The sequence below is a fragment of the Carcharhinus amblyrhynchos genome, chromosome 30, assembly GCF_965287045.1.
Source record: "Carcharhinus amblyrhynchos chromosome 30, sCarAmb.v2.hapA, whole genome shotgun sequence".
Taxonomy (NCBI): Eukaryota; Metazoa; Chordata; class Chondrichthyes; order Carcharhiniformes; family Carcharhinidae; genus Carcharhinus; species Carcharhinus amblyrhynchos.
This window is the reverse complement of record NC_137353.1, coordinates 19,405,854-19,420,127: the sequence shown is the minus strand read 5'-3', so window position 1 is coordinate 19,420,127 and position 14,274 is coordinate 19,405,854. Positions and strand designations below refer to the sequence as shown.

Below are 14,274 nucleotides of genomic sequence, written 5' to 3'. Positions count from 1 at the left end.
GGGTTAAGGTAAGAGGGAACGGATTTAAAAGGCACCTAGGGGTAACTTTTTCACGCAGGGTGGTGAGTATATGGAATGAGCTGGCAGAGGAGGTAGTAGAGGCAGGTTCAATTACAACATTTAAAAGACATTTGTACAGGTACATGGATAGGAAAGATTTAGAGGAATATGGGCCAAATGCAGGCAAATGGGACTAGTTCAGTTTAGGAAACCTGGTCGGCATGGACGAGTTGGGCCGAATGGCCTGTTTCCATGCTGTATATCTCTGTCTGTCTATGACGTGGTGTCCTCTGCTAGCTCAAAGCTAAGAAGCAACCGTCTCGTGGAAGATGAGCAGATCGGTAAATCTGTGTTAGTGTTATTAAATGTAAGTGAGTGATTGTTCCATCTGCTGATTAGACTGTGACAGCTGGATTAAAATGGGCAACAGAGCAGAACAGATTCATCACCCCCAGTCAACTCAGTGGGAATTGGTGCTGACTGAACACTCTGTTGAGAATTTAACTAGTTATTTATATTTACAAATTGCCCTCTGAAATTATACCATCATGATGATGTTCTTTGGAGGTTTTGTGATTGTGATTATCCCTGATTGTCACCTTTCAACATATCATTTGCAAACTCACTTCAATTTGACAAATTAATTATTCAATTTTCCAAAGAAATCATAGATTATTTACAGGAATGACCTCTTCCATTTAATCTTAAAACCGATGATCTGAAAAGGGAATGAAGGCCTGGATAATTTTATTTATTTGTCTTTAATTACATTAACTCAGTCCTGTCTTTTACTGAGGCTGGCTGTTTCTCAGCTTATTTGTTTAATCATTTTTATCAAACTGCTGGGTTCACTTAGTTGTATGCAAATCTTCGTAAGGGTCTTTACCCTGCTTAAGAGACATGTGTAAATTAAGTAAATAAGAATCTGTAATGGTCTACAAACTTGTGACCCAGAGCAAATTTCATCACTTTAATGAGAGAATGTGGAATTTTCCGATTTGTAACTGCCATGATTCAGGTAAGGTAACTTCACAGTTGGTACCCACAATAACACAGTGGGCGATAGGTTACTTGGAGGCGGTTCCATTTTATGTGGTGAAGAATGTTTTTTAAAAACCAAAAGGTTAACTGCAGCAGAATGGAAATTGCACCAAGTTTATTTTTGGAGTGGAACCTGATCAAATTTGAGTATGATACCAGTTGAAAAATTACTTGTTCAGTTTCCAACAGTTGAAAGCTTTTAATTAAGCAGAGAATTCCCACCTAAAACTGAAGTGCCATTGTTAACAGATTACCTGTTTAACAATAATATGCATTTATATAGTACCTTTAACACAGGAAAATTATACAAAGTGCAGCAGAGAAAGAAGCCACACCTACTGTGCTGAAAGCCTGAGAGGTTCACTGAAAAAAAAAACTGGGTTGTTCTAGAACCTGCAAGCATTTTTAAAGACAGGAAAAGACTGGCCAATCAACCTGCCCAATTAGGAGGTTAAAGTCTCGAACATTTTTCTCTAAACCCCTAATGTATTTGAAGCTAGTCCAGGGGTCCCATTGACCCTGATTAACCAGGTCCTCACCTTTTGTGCAAAGCCCTGCACGAGTCATACACAGGTCTCACTCACAATGCTGCTTCTGAAAAGTACACTGTTTACTGACAAAATATACTTTCTTTCCTAGGATGAAGAATTGGGAAGTTACCTGATAACCCTATTAAAGAAAGGACTGCCTCAGTCCATTGCTCTCTGATCCATTGGGTTTTAGAAGCAAACAGCACAGAAAGATTACCACCTTGATATTTTTATATTCGCCTCCTATTTAAGAGTCCTGCCTTCCCGGACTCAAGTGGTTGTGTTAGATATGTTGTTGTTGATAGAGCATTGGGAATGGGAGCGCTGAGATGTGTTCAACTTGTAGATTATGAGTGACTTCTTGTTTATGGAAAAGTGTTCTGCTGTAGTTCCATTTTAGTTTTCTAATCAGGCAGATCTTTGTGGGCTGAACTGGGAATTGAGAAAGGAAATGGCTTACATATTGTTTTGATATTTTACCAAAACCATGTTTGTAAAATAAAGTTTTAAAATAAGATGTTTGGATTTATGATCCATTTTGTGTTGTTTTATGACATCCTCTGCTAAGCAAGACAAACAGATTGGTTTTTGTAAGCATTGCCATCTGCTGGATATCTGTACCCTTGAATGCAAAACCAACATAAGGTTGTCTACTATTACTTAATATGTAACTGGACCAGCTGTGTATATATATCTACTGTGGCTGTAGGAATGAGGTGGAGACTTGGAATTCTGCGAGCATTTCACTCTCCAAAGCCTGTCCACAATCTACAAAGCACAAGTGAAGAGTGATGGAATGATCTTGAGTGGCTCCAACACTCAAGAAGCTTGACACCATCCAGAATGAAACAAGCTGCTTCTACTTGTACCCCATCAATTAACTTCAAAAAAATCATTCCCTCTATCATCAGCACACCATAATTGCATTGTGTACCATCTACTAGATGCACCACAACTACTTGTCAAGAGCACCTTCCAAACATATGACTGCTATCCACATAGCAGAACAAGGGCAGGAGAGATTTCAGAATACCACCACCTGCAAAGTCCCCTCCATATAACATATTGTCCTGACTTGGAAATATATCATCGCTGTTCCTTCATCAGCTCTGAATCAACATCTTGAACTTCCTACCTAACAGAACTATTTCACAATTGATACATTCACCACCACCTTCTTGAGGGTGATAAGGATTAGACAATAAGTAGATGCTAGCAGTGATGCCCACATCCTATGAACACATCTAAAAGAGCCTGAACTGAGCTTGGTTGCATATTCCAGTAGGTTGGGCTTTTGAGGCTCCTGTCTGAAGTAGCTGTAGGCTTTATAAAGCTATTTAATCGAGGATAGGAAAGCTCAACTCCAATTTGTAGAACCCATTCAGCACAGAAGAGGTTCTTTGGCCCATCACACCCACAATTTCATTCAAAATGAAAGTTGCCAATGTCCTAGAAGACCTTTTTTAGAGAGAAAGAATTGACGGGTGGTGATTTAACCTGTGGGTCACCACACCTCAAGCAAGGGGCAAGGTTGAGAAGATGGGGCCTTGATGAAAACCCTGGTACAGGGATTGAAGTCATGCTGGTGGTGTTGCTCTGCATTATGAATCAACTGTCCAATTAGTAGCTAGAGAGCTATGCTTTCCCTCAAAATATTCTGGACATCTAATAGAAATGGGTCTCCCAGTGAGCCTTCATATAGGAGAACCTGTAAATCACCCCCTGATGTTGATAAATGTTTTACGGTTTTTTTCTGGGCCTTGAGTAACTTGATCTTTTGTTGTTGGCACTGAGGTTGTCTTGAGCATTTGCAGGCCTTAGGCCTCCAGATGTCAGTAAGAGGTAAGGACCCAATGTTGAGTCTGCTTCTACAAGGCTCCCAGGTTTCCCTCAGCCCCCTTTACTCTAATCAGGGCCTTGTTAAGTGCTGCTCACCTTAAGGTGAACTTTGACAAACATTGGCCACAATTGCTCTTCACTTGATTAAGGTACATGACCCCTAACTCTTGGTATTTTTTTCTCACTGAAATTGGGCTTCCATCTAGCACAAGTTCATAAGCCAGCAAGGATCGACTCAGCCCCATCTTTGGATCTGTGGGGTGATCCCAACAGGATTGTATTAGCAGAGAGTGTCCCATAACTGTCTCTCCCACAGTTGATAAAGGGTCCTGTTAATTCATTCGTCATATGAACTGGTGTTATTTTCTTAATGTGGATATGCCGGCGTTGGACTGGGGTAAACACAGTAAAAAGTCTGACAACGCCAGGTTTAAGTCCAACCGATTTATTTGATAGTAAACTCACTAGCTTTCGGGGTTAGTCCCTTCGTCCGAAGGCTGGTGAGTGTACTATCAAATAAATCGGTTGGACTTAAACCTGGTGTTGTCAGACTTTTTACGTTATTTTCTTCAACAACATAAGGCCTTAACGAGTTGACAAATTATTGTATTTTCCCAGCCCAGCTAAGGCACATATAGATTCATACAACAAAGAATACATTGTGCCTGCACTAGCTCTTTGAAAGTGCTATTCAATTAGTCCCACTTCCCTGATCTGAAACATAGACCATAGTTCAAATTCCAGTTGATTATTTAATATTCGTGGGTGGCATGGTAGCACAGTGGTTAGTACTGCTGCTTCACAACTCCAGGGACCTGGGTTCGATTCCTGGCTTGGGTCACTGCCTGTGTGGAGTTTGCACATTCTCCTCATGTCTGCGTGGGTTTCCTCTGGGTGCTCTGGTTTCCTCCCAGTCCAAAGATGTGTGGGTTAGGTTGATTGGCCATGCTAATATTGCCCTTAGCGTCCTGAGATGCATAGGTTAGAGGGATTAATGGATAAAAATGTAGAGATAATGTGGGATTGTGGTCGGTGCAGACTTAATGGGCCAAATGGCCTCTTTCTGTACTGTAGGGTTTCTCTGACTTTATGATTTCTTGCCAACTGATGAGTTTTGATACATGAAATATGACATTTTTGAAGTAAATTCTTGGAAAGACCACACAGAAAATATTGAAGCAAAAATATATTTTTTAATTAACATTTTTCTCTTAAAATTTCTTAAAAACATATTAAAATGCAAACCAAAATTTGGCAACAAAAGACAAAAACTAGGACTAAATTCCACACAAAGACACGATTAAAATAAGACTAACATTTCAAACAAAGAGACCAGAGAAGGAAACTAAAATTTTGAGAACAAAAACAGTTACCTGGAGTTTAGGTTAGTACAGTTGCTGCTGGTACATCTTCATAATGATTTGCTCAGCGCTAAGCTGTGTGTCACTGAACATTACTGGAGTAATCCTTCCCATTAGCAAGTTAGTCAGAACCCTAAATGGAATTAAGTTACTCAACATTATTCAATGCGCACTGCATTGCTCTGCACACAGCTCCTCCCAATCACTAACAAGCTATCAAGTCTTCTTGCCCTTGAATCTATCCTCAACAAGTTTTCAGATTGGATTCCATACACCATGGGGACACCACATGGATTATCAAATCCCTATCCATTCACCATCAACATTATTAACTTAGTAAGCCATTATTTCTTTAGCCACAGACATAGAAAAATTGCTTTCTGCACCACGTTCTTTTAGTTAGACAATTGATATTCAAAATGAAGGTGGAGCAGTGGTGGACAACTTAAAGCCTGGGGGCCACATGTGGCCCACCTGTGTTCTGAGTGCAGCCCCATAAGATATTTTGTTGACCACTGCTCATGCGCCAAGTTGCCACATTCACTGATTTTCATCTGTGTAGTTTTTCCACCTGCCAGCATGACTGAAGTGATTCACATGTAAAGCAAGGGCAGGTGAAGGGAGATGTGTGCTGATAGCTCACAACATGGACTGTGGTTGGTGCAGATTCAATGGGCCAAATGGCCTCCTTCTAGACTATAGGGATTCGATAATTCTATTCAGACCCCAAGTCACCGAGTTCGCCAATGTCAGGGCTCACTTTTCTGCTGGACCGATTTTGTTCGTCTGCGGAGATTTATAACTTGCTGAATGGATCTCTTTCGACTGTAACGCAACTTAAAATGGGTGGTTGCAAAGTAGTATATCAGAGGGTCTAAGCAGCTGTTGAGGCTGGCTAAGGCCATGGTAACCCGTCTGAACTTATAGAGGAAACTGCTGAAGGCACAGTTCTCAATAAGTTGCAGGCGAGAGAGGAAATGGAAAAAATAGGTGACGTGATAAGGGACAAAACAAAGAATGGAGATCACCAAAATGGCTCGGATCATCGTCAGAGCCTTTTCAGTGAAGGCACTGCGGTTAAGCTGGGCTATTTTCTTGGCCGCCAAAGGGTAAAATACGATGATGATGGTGAAGGGAATGATAAAACCAAACAGGAGTGCCACGATGTTATAGACTGCTATCCTCTTGCTCAGGGTCTCGGGGTCAAAGTTCTCGAAGCAAGCTATGGTGTTGTTTTTAAAGGTGCTACTTAGTGAACCGCTGAAGACCAAGGAGAGCATGATGATCAGGGAGAACGCCCACACCAGAACCGTGCCCAACTTGGAGAAGTGCGTGTTTCTCATTCTGATGTATCTTCTCGGGTGGACCACTGCGATGTATCGGTCCAGACAAATGAAGCTGTGAAAAGCGACGCTGAGGTAAATGCTAGCAAAGTAGAGGGTGCCCGTAATCCGGCACATTATGTCCCCGAAGGGCCAATCATTCTTTTTTATGTGGTAGTAAATACGGAAGGGCAAGGTACAACAGTAAACGATGTCTACGACAGCCAAGTTTGTGATGTACACATAGGATGGGGAGGCTTTCTTCATTTTCTTGGTCAGTAAACACAAAGCCAAAACATTCCCAGTCAAGCCCAGGATGAACACAATGCTGTAGACCACTGGAAATAAATAGTACTGGAAATCAGCTTCAAGGTTGCAATTCCCGCCTGTGGAAGATTCTACTGAGTTGTTCATGTTTGCGTCTCACGTCAGTTGACCTTCTGACTACGTTATACAATCGCTGGTGCGTCTTTTAAGGGGATCTGGACACACAAAAAAATTAAAATGTTACCAGAGGAATTGCTTTCAGCAAGTATCACAGCTGGCATTTTTATTAAGCAAACCTCTTTTCACCTTGGATCGACCATCCAGAAACCAAGGAAAGTCTTACTTCCGACAAAGTGACAGGAATTTTGGGAAAGGTGTCAGGTGGTGTTGCCAATCATGATAAAATGTATTCATAGAATCATAGAGCGCAGAAGAGGCCCTTCAGCCCATCCACACCTTGAATGTTATGATGTGCCAAGTACTCTCCCTACTTTTTAAAAGAATATGAGGCAATCCATCTCTACCACCCTCCCAGGCAGCACATTCCAGACCATCACCACCCTCTGGCAAAAAAGATTTTCCTTGCAACCCCCCTAAACCTCACCTTAAACCTATGCCCCCTCATGACTGACCTTCAACGAAAGGGAACAGCTGCACCTTATCCACTCTGTCCAAACGAAAACAACCCAGACCTACCCAACCTCTCTTCATAACATAAATGTTCCATCCCAGGCAGCATCCTGGTGAATCTCCTCTGCACCCCTTTCCAGTGCAAGCATAGGTTTCATCTCATGATCTTCCCCAACTCCACCCACCCGCTCCAGCCATTCATGGGACAACACATGTATCCATGCGTCACCTTCCTACTCCAACTGGAAAGCAAAATCTCATTACCCAATTGGGCGATGATTGACTATCAGCCAAACAGCTCCATTTTCAATACTTTCATTTCTTGTAAAGGGAATTTTTTTAAAAGTTTCTCACATTCCAATGATTTTTCTCCCGGACTGCGCACAGCAGTGTTCTCAAGTTTGATTTTCAATTGTTGGAGACTCCAGTGTTAGGGAGTCAGTGGATACAGTGTATGTGCGTTGGGTGATAAAACTTTAACTTTAAACTTAAGTTGAGTATTAGGAAGCAGTTGGATATTTATTCTTGAAGAAGGCACTTAAATAGTGACTTGCACAAACTCAGGACTTTGCACAGCATTTCCTACAGACTACAGTGATTGGCACTGCTGCCTCACAGTGCTAGGGAGACGGGTTTCATTCCCGGCTTGGGTCTGTGTGTGTGTGTGTGTGTGTGTGTGTGTGTGTGTGTGTGTGTGTGTGGAGTTTGCACGTTCTCCCCATGTCTATGTGGGTTTCTCCCAGGTGCATAGGTTAAAGAGATTTCTTTAATCTATGCTTAATGCTATCGCCACTCACATTATGTGCATCTTTAAGATTTGATTAGCTGTAAAGGCTCTCACTCTAATCAGTATTCTGTAAACTCTGTGTGCCTTTATATGATCAGAACTCTGTTTGTGATCAGAACTCTCCACTCACCTGATGAAGGGGCAGAGCCCCAAAAGCTTGTGGCGTTTACTACCAAATAAACCTATTAGACTTTAACCTGGTGTTGTGAGACTTCTTACTGGATTTGCTTCCAACCAGAGGTGTAAGTTCATTGTGCTTCTGATGAAGGTGGATGTTTGACTAACATATATCCTGAACCCAGGGAGGCAACTCTCACCAATTCCTACAGGTACACCATAGCAAGCATCATTTCTGGATGTATCACAGCTTGGTATGGCTCCTGCTCTGATCAAGAGTGCAAGAAATTTCAAATAGTTGTGAACATAGCCCAGACCATCACGCAAACCAGCCTCCCACCTGTTTATTCTGTCTACATTTCCTGCTGTCTTGGAAAAGCAGCCAGCGTAATTAAGGACACCACAAGCATTCTGGACATGCTCTCTTCTACCTTCTTCTGTCGGGAAAAAGATACAAAAGTCTAAGGTCACGTACCAACTGACTCAAGAACAGCTCTTGCCTGCTGCCATCAGACTTTTGAACAGACCTACCAGGTAGAGAAAGGTGTAGATCTTTCTCTACCCTAGCTATGACTGTAACACTACATTCTGCACTCCCTCCTTTCCTTCTCCCCTAAGTACTCTATGAACAGTATTCTTTGTCAGTGTAGCGTGCAAGAAACAATACTTTTCACTGTATCTCAATACACATCACGATGTGGAGATGCTGGCTTTGGACTGGGGTAAACACAGTCAGAAGTCTCACAACACCAGTTAAAGTCCAACAGGTTCATTTGGTAGCAAAAGCCACTAGCTTTTGGAGCACTGCCCCTTCGTCAGGTAAGAGTAAACTCAATTTACGAAATAATGGTTGAAATGCAAGTCTCTACAGGTAATCAAGTCTCAAATGTACAGACAATGTGAGTGGAGCACAGGTTAAAGAGATGTGTATTGTCTCCAGCCAGGACAGTTAGTGAGATTTTGCAAGCCCAGGCAAGTCGTGGGGGTTACAGATAGCGTGACATGAACCCAAGATCCTGGTTGAGCCATCCTCATGTGTGCAGAACTTGACTATCTGTCTCTGCTCAGCGACCCTGCGCTGTCATGTGTCGTGAAGACCTGTAAAAACTCGCATTCCAACCTTTATTTTGTAAACAGAATTTGTATCTTTATATGCCCTGTTTGTGAACAGAACTCCCACTCACCTGACAAAGGAGCAGCGCTCGGAAAGCTTGTGGTTTTTGCTACCAAGTAAACCTGTTGGACTTTAACCTGGTGTTGTGAGTCTTCTTACTCCCAGTACATGTGTGACAATAATGAATCAAATCAAATCACATTTAATTCCAGTTGAAATTTGTTATTGTCACTTATATGAGATAATTAAATCACATTAAATGGCTTCATTTTCTGCTTTTCACTTGTTTGCTTTAAAGGCTTTTCTCACTTTAGAAGAACATAGACATTGCCATTCTCTGGGTATCAGTTTTATAGATAAAGGAGTTGAATAATAGCAGAATATACAATATTGTGTACAACACTCACCAGGTCTGGCTCATGGTCTCACAGAAACGATCCTTCCTGGTTTTACTATAATCTCAGCGATTGAAAGGGTTTTGAAAGTCAGGACCCCATGAAACAAGTGGCTCTCAAACACATTCACTTCACTTCTCAGACAGCAGCCTCATCCCACACATTGCAACAGCGACCAATGGTTTAGATCACAGGCGACCTCCTCTGCAAACAACAAAGGCATGAAGCAGACTGCACAACAGAGTGTTCTGCAATTCAGCACCTAAAGGACGTCTATAGATGCTTTCTGTTCTCCTACACACAATTAAAAATAGTTCTTGGACCACAACATCTTACTCCCCTTGACAAGTCATTTCCTGTTAAGCACATAGGTTGTGTATTGTTAAATAAACGTAGTCCTAATTGAAACTTGATTTGTCTCTTATATGTTGGAGTATTTGAATGGCTTTGAAATCATGGAATCCCTACAGTACAGAAGGAGGCCATTTGACCCATCAAGTCTGCACCAACAACAATCCCAAGGCCCTATCCTTGTAACCCCACGTATTTACCCTGCACTATGGGGCAATTTACTTCAAAATACTCTGGGATTTGAAAGACTAATAAAGACTATTCGATCAGAGAGGATTACCTTAGGATAAGAATCACCTATATAATAGACTCCTGCAATGCAGAAGGAGGCCTTTGGCCCATCGAGTCTGCACCGACCACAAACCCACCCAGGCCCTATCCCCATAACCCCATGCATTGTCCTTAGCTAGACCCTCTGACACTAAGGGACAATTTAGCATGGCCAGTCCACCTAACCTGCACATCTTTTGACTGTGGGAGGAAACTGGAGCACCCGGAGGAAACCCACGCAGACACGGGGAGAATTTGCAAACTCCAGACGGACAGTGGTCCAAGCTGGGAGTTGAACCGGCATCCCTGGCGCTGTGAGGCAGCAGTGCTATATATATTTAACATATTACCACAGTTAGAGAATTTAAACATGTGCCTTTGAAAGTGTATTATTAAACTGGCATTCATCTTGACTAATCCCACAGTGGTCTAAAGCATCATGGGAAAAAGGCCAGTAAAGTGAACCACACTCCATACACCCATAGAAGCATAGCTCCTATCAGCATGAGTACCAGGCAGCTCAGTGAATGAGACATTCATTGAACAAGGACAAGCTAGTGATTCCAGGCAGCTAATAGACCAGATAAGAGTCTGGGGTGGCCATGAGAAAATCAGAAGAAACCACTAGAACTTATTGTTCCCATGTTGTCAGAGAATATCTGTAATTAGGTGAGGTATATGATATTTACTAATAATGACTGATCTGTACTAATGATGATTGGTTCATATTTGGCTGGAATGAGCCAGTGGGTGTGTGCAATGTATTCTGGAAGTTGTATAATTGTATTGTCACTGTGTTGCAACTTCAGCATGCATTTGCCTTTCACCAGGATACTGTCTCGCAAGTCTTTGTACTGGCTAAATTTAAACTCAATAACTAAACTCAGAAAAAAACCCTTACTGTGCCATTCGGACTATCGAGCCTGCATAGACAATAATTCCACCCAAGCCTTATCCCCAAACTGCATTTACCCTACTAATCCCTTTCCCCGACACCAAGGGGCAATTTCTCACGGCCAATTAACCTAACCACACATCTTTGGACTGTGGGAGGAAACCAGAGCACCCGGAGGAAACCCATGCAGACATGGGGAGAATGTGCAAATTCCACACAGACAGTGACCCGAGGCTGAAATTGAACTCAGGTCCCTGGCACTGTGAGGCCAACAGTGCTAACCACTGTGCCGCCCATAGTAAATGCTTTAAACTGCAACATCTATAATCGCAACAGTTTCTTATACATCCAAACCCTATGAATTTGTATGATGATGTTAAGATTTATCTCTCTGACTGTAGTTTCAGTCATTACTGAACTTCAATTGTGCTGCAATTAAGACATCACAGAACCTGTGGTGCCTGGCTTTTCCATTCTGAATGACTGGACTGCCTGAGAATGTGGGTAAATTCACACAACACAAACCATTCTAAATTCTAGGAATGGGTGAAAGCACCTCCGGCTTATGTGGACAGCAAGGTGGCACAGTGATTAGCACTGCTGTCTCGCAACACCAGAGACCTGGGTTCAATTCCAGCCTTGGGTCACAATGTGTGGAGTTTGCCTGAGGATAAGGCCTGGGTGGAATTATTGCCTATGCAGCCTCGATAGTCCAAATGGCACAGTAAGGGTTTTTTCTCAGACTAATTATTGAGTTTAAATTTAGCCAGTACAAAGACTTGTGACACAGGATCCTGGTGAAAGGCCAGGTCTTGGGTCACTGCAAGTGTGGAGTTTGCACATTCTCCCCATGTCTGCATGGTTTTCCACTGGGTGCTCCTGTTTCCTCCTATGCTCCAAAGATGTGTGGGCTAAGTTGATTTTTTTTTTATTTGATTGATTATTGTTACATGTATTAATATACAGTGAAAACTATTGTTTCTGGTGCACTATACAGACAAATCATGCTGTTCATAGAGAGAGGGTGCAAACCATGCTAAATTGCCCCTTAATGCCCAAGAGGTGTAGGTTTGATTGATTAGCCATGGTAAATGTGTGGTGGTACGGGGACAGGGCTGGGGAGAGTGCTTGGGTAAGACACTGTGAAAGAGAGTTAAGAACAGAGATAATTACAGCACAGGAACAGGCCCTTCGGCCTCCAAGCCTGCACTGACCATGTTGCCCGACTGAACTAAAACACCCTACCTTTCGGGAATCATATCTCTCTATTCCCATCCTATTCACGTATTTGTCAAGACGCCCCTTAAAACTCACTATCTTATCTGTTTCCACTATTTCTCCCGGCAGCAAGTTCCAGGCACCCACCACCCTCTGTGTAAAAAACTTGCTTCACATCTCCTTTAAACCTTGCCCTTCGCACCTTAAACCTATGCCCCCTAGTAATTGACTCTTCCACCCTGGGAAAAAGTCCACTCTGACTATCCATTCTGTCTATGCCCCTCATAATCTTGATGTGGGTATGCTGGCGTTGGACTGGTGTAAACACAGTAAAAAGTCTGACAACACCAGGTTTTAGTCCAACCTATTTATTTGATAATATACTCGCAAGCTTTCGGGTTAGCCCCTTCGTCAGGTGAATGGAGAGTTCTGGCCTCAGACAGAGCATATAAAGCACAGACAGTTTAGAGATTACTGATTAGAATGCGAATCCTTACACCTAACCTGCTGTTCAAGACCTGAAGTGGCTGATAATGTGAGTGGAAGGAGCACTGATCACAGTTTAAAGAGATGTGTATTGTCTCCAGACAGTACAGTAAGTGAGGTTTTGCAAACCCAGGCAAGTCACGGGGGTTACAGATGGTGCGACATGAACCCAAGATCCCTGTTGAGACCGTCCTCATGTGTGCGGAACTTGGCTATCAGTCTCTGTTCAGTGACTCTGCGCTGTCGTGTGTCGTGAAGGCCGCCTTGGAGAATGCTTACCCGAAGGTCAGAGGCTGAATGCCCGTGACCACTGAAGTGTTCGCCAACAGGAAGGGAACAGTCTTGCCTGGTGACTGTCGAGCGATGTTCATTCATCCGTTGTCGTAGCGTCTGCATGGTCTCCCCAATGTACCATGCTTCGGGACATCCTTTCTTGCAACGTATCAGGTAGACAATGTTGGCCGAGTTGCAAGAGTATTTACCATGTACCTGGTGGACGGTATTCTCACGTGTGATGATGGTATCCATGTCGATGATCCGGCATGTCTTGCAGAGGTTGCTGTGGCAGGGTTGTGTGGTATTGTGGTCACTGTTCTCCTGAAGGCTGGGTAGTTTGCTGCGAACAATGGTCTGTTTGAGGTTGTGTGGTTGTCTGAAAGCAAGAAGTGGGGGTGTGGGGATAGCCCTGGCGAGATGTTCGTCTTCATCAATGATATGTTGAAGACTCCGGAGAAGATGTCGTAGCTTCTCCGCTCCGGGGAAGTACTGGACGACGAAGGGTACTCTGTCCACTGTGTCCTGTGTTTGCCTTCTGAGGAGATCGGTGCGGTTTTTCGCTGTGGCGCATCAGAACTGCCGATCTATGAGTCGAGCACCATATCCTGTTCTTATGAGGGCATCTTTCAGGGTCTGGAGGTGTCTGTCACGATCTTCCTCATCTGAGCAAATCCTGTGTATACGGAGGGCTTGTCCATAGGGAATGGCTTCTTTAACAGGTTTAGGGTGGAAACTGGAGAAGTGGAGCATTGTGAGATTGTCTGTGGGCTTGCAGTACAGTGAGGTGCTGAGGTGACCGTCCTTAATGGAGATGCGTGTGTCCATGAATGCAACTGATTCTGGGGAATAGTCCATGGTGAGTCTGATGGTGGGGTGGAATTTGTTGATATCATCATATAGTTGTTTCAGTGATTGTTCACCATGAGGCCAAAGGAAGAAAATGTCATCGATGTATCTAGTGTATAGCATCGGTTGAAGATTCTGTGCAGTGAAGAAGTCTTGTTCGAACCTGTGCATGAAGATGTTGGCGTATTGAGGTGCAAATTTGGTCCCCATGGCTGTTCCATGTGTCTGGATGAAAAACTGGTCATTGAAGGTGAAGACATTGTGGTCCAGGATAAAGCGGATGAGTTGTAAAATTGCATCTGGAAACTGGCAGTTGTCAGCATTGAGTACTGAGGCAGTCGCAGCAATGCCATCGTTGTGGGGGATGTTGGTGTAGAGCGCTGAGACATCCATTGTGACGAGGAGTGTCCCTGGTTCAACTGCTCCGTGTGTGCTGAGTTTCAGTAGAAAGTCCGTAGTGTCGCAACAAAAGCTGGGGGTTCTTTGTACAATGGGTTTCAGGATGCCCTCGATGTAGCCGGAGAGGTTC

At 43.2% G+C, this 14,274-nt stretch overlaps 2 protein-coding genes across 10 annotated transcripts in view; one reads left to right on the top strand and one right to left on the bottom strand.

Annotated features, from left to right (window-relative positions):
- The window catches only part of ints11 (integrator complex subunit 11), a 37,157-nt gene extending 35,069 nt beyond the window's left edge, over positions 1-2,088 (top strand). For all 7 annotated transcript variants that reach the window (XM_080215099.1, XM_080215098.1, XM_080215093.1 and 4 more), the window contains one exon: positions 1,681-2,088. In XM_080215099.1, the coding sequence (XP_080071225.1) occupies positions 1,681-1,749 (69 nt within the window). In that variant the 3' untranslated portion in view covers positions 1,750-2,088. The remainder of the gene's footprint in view (positions 1-1,680) is intronic.
- Positions 2,089-4,667: 2,579 nt separating this feature from the next.
- LOC145360232 (tRNA pseudouridine synthase-like 1) overlaps positions 4,668-14,274 on the bottom strand; it is a 110,522-nt gene continuing 100,915 nt past the window's right edge. For 2 of the 3 annotated variants that reach the window (XM_080215288.1, XM_080215290.1), the window contains one exon: positions 6,443-6,575. In XM_080215288.1, the coding sequence (XP_080071414.1) occupies positions 6,538-6,575 (38 nt within the window). In that variant the 3' untranslated portion in view covers positions 6,443-6,537. Of the gene's footprint in view, positions 6,576-9,415; positions 9,648-14,274 lie in introns of those variants that run through there. The other variant, XM_080215287.1, reaches the window with a different exon arrangement.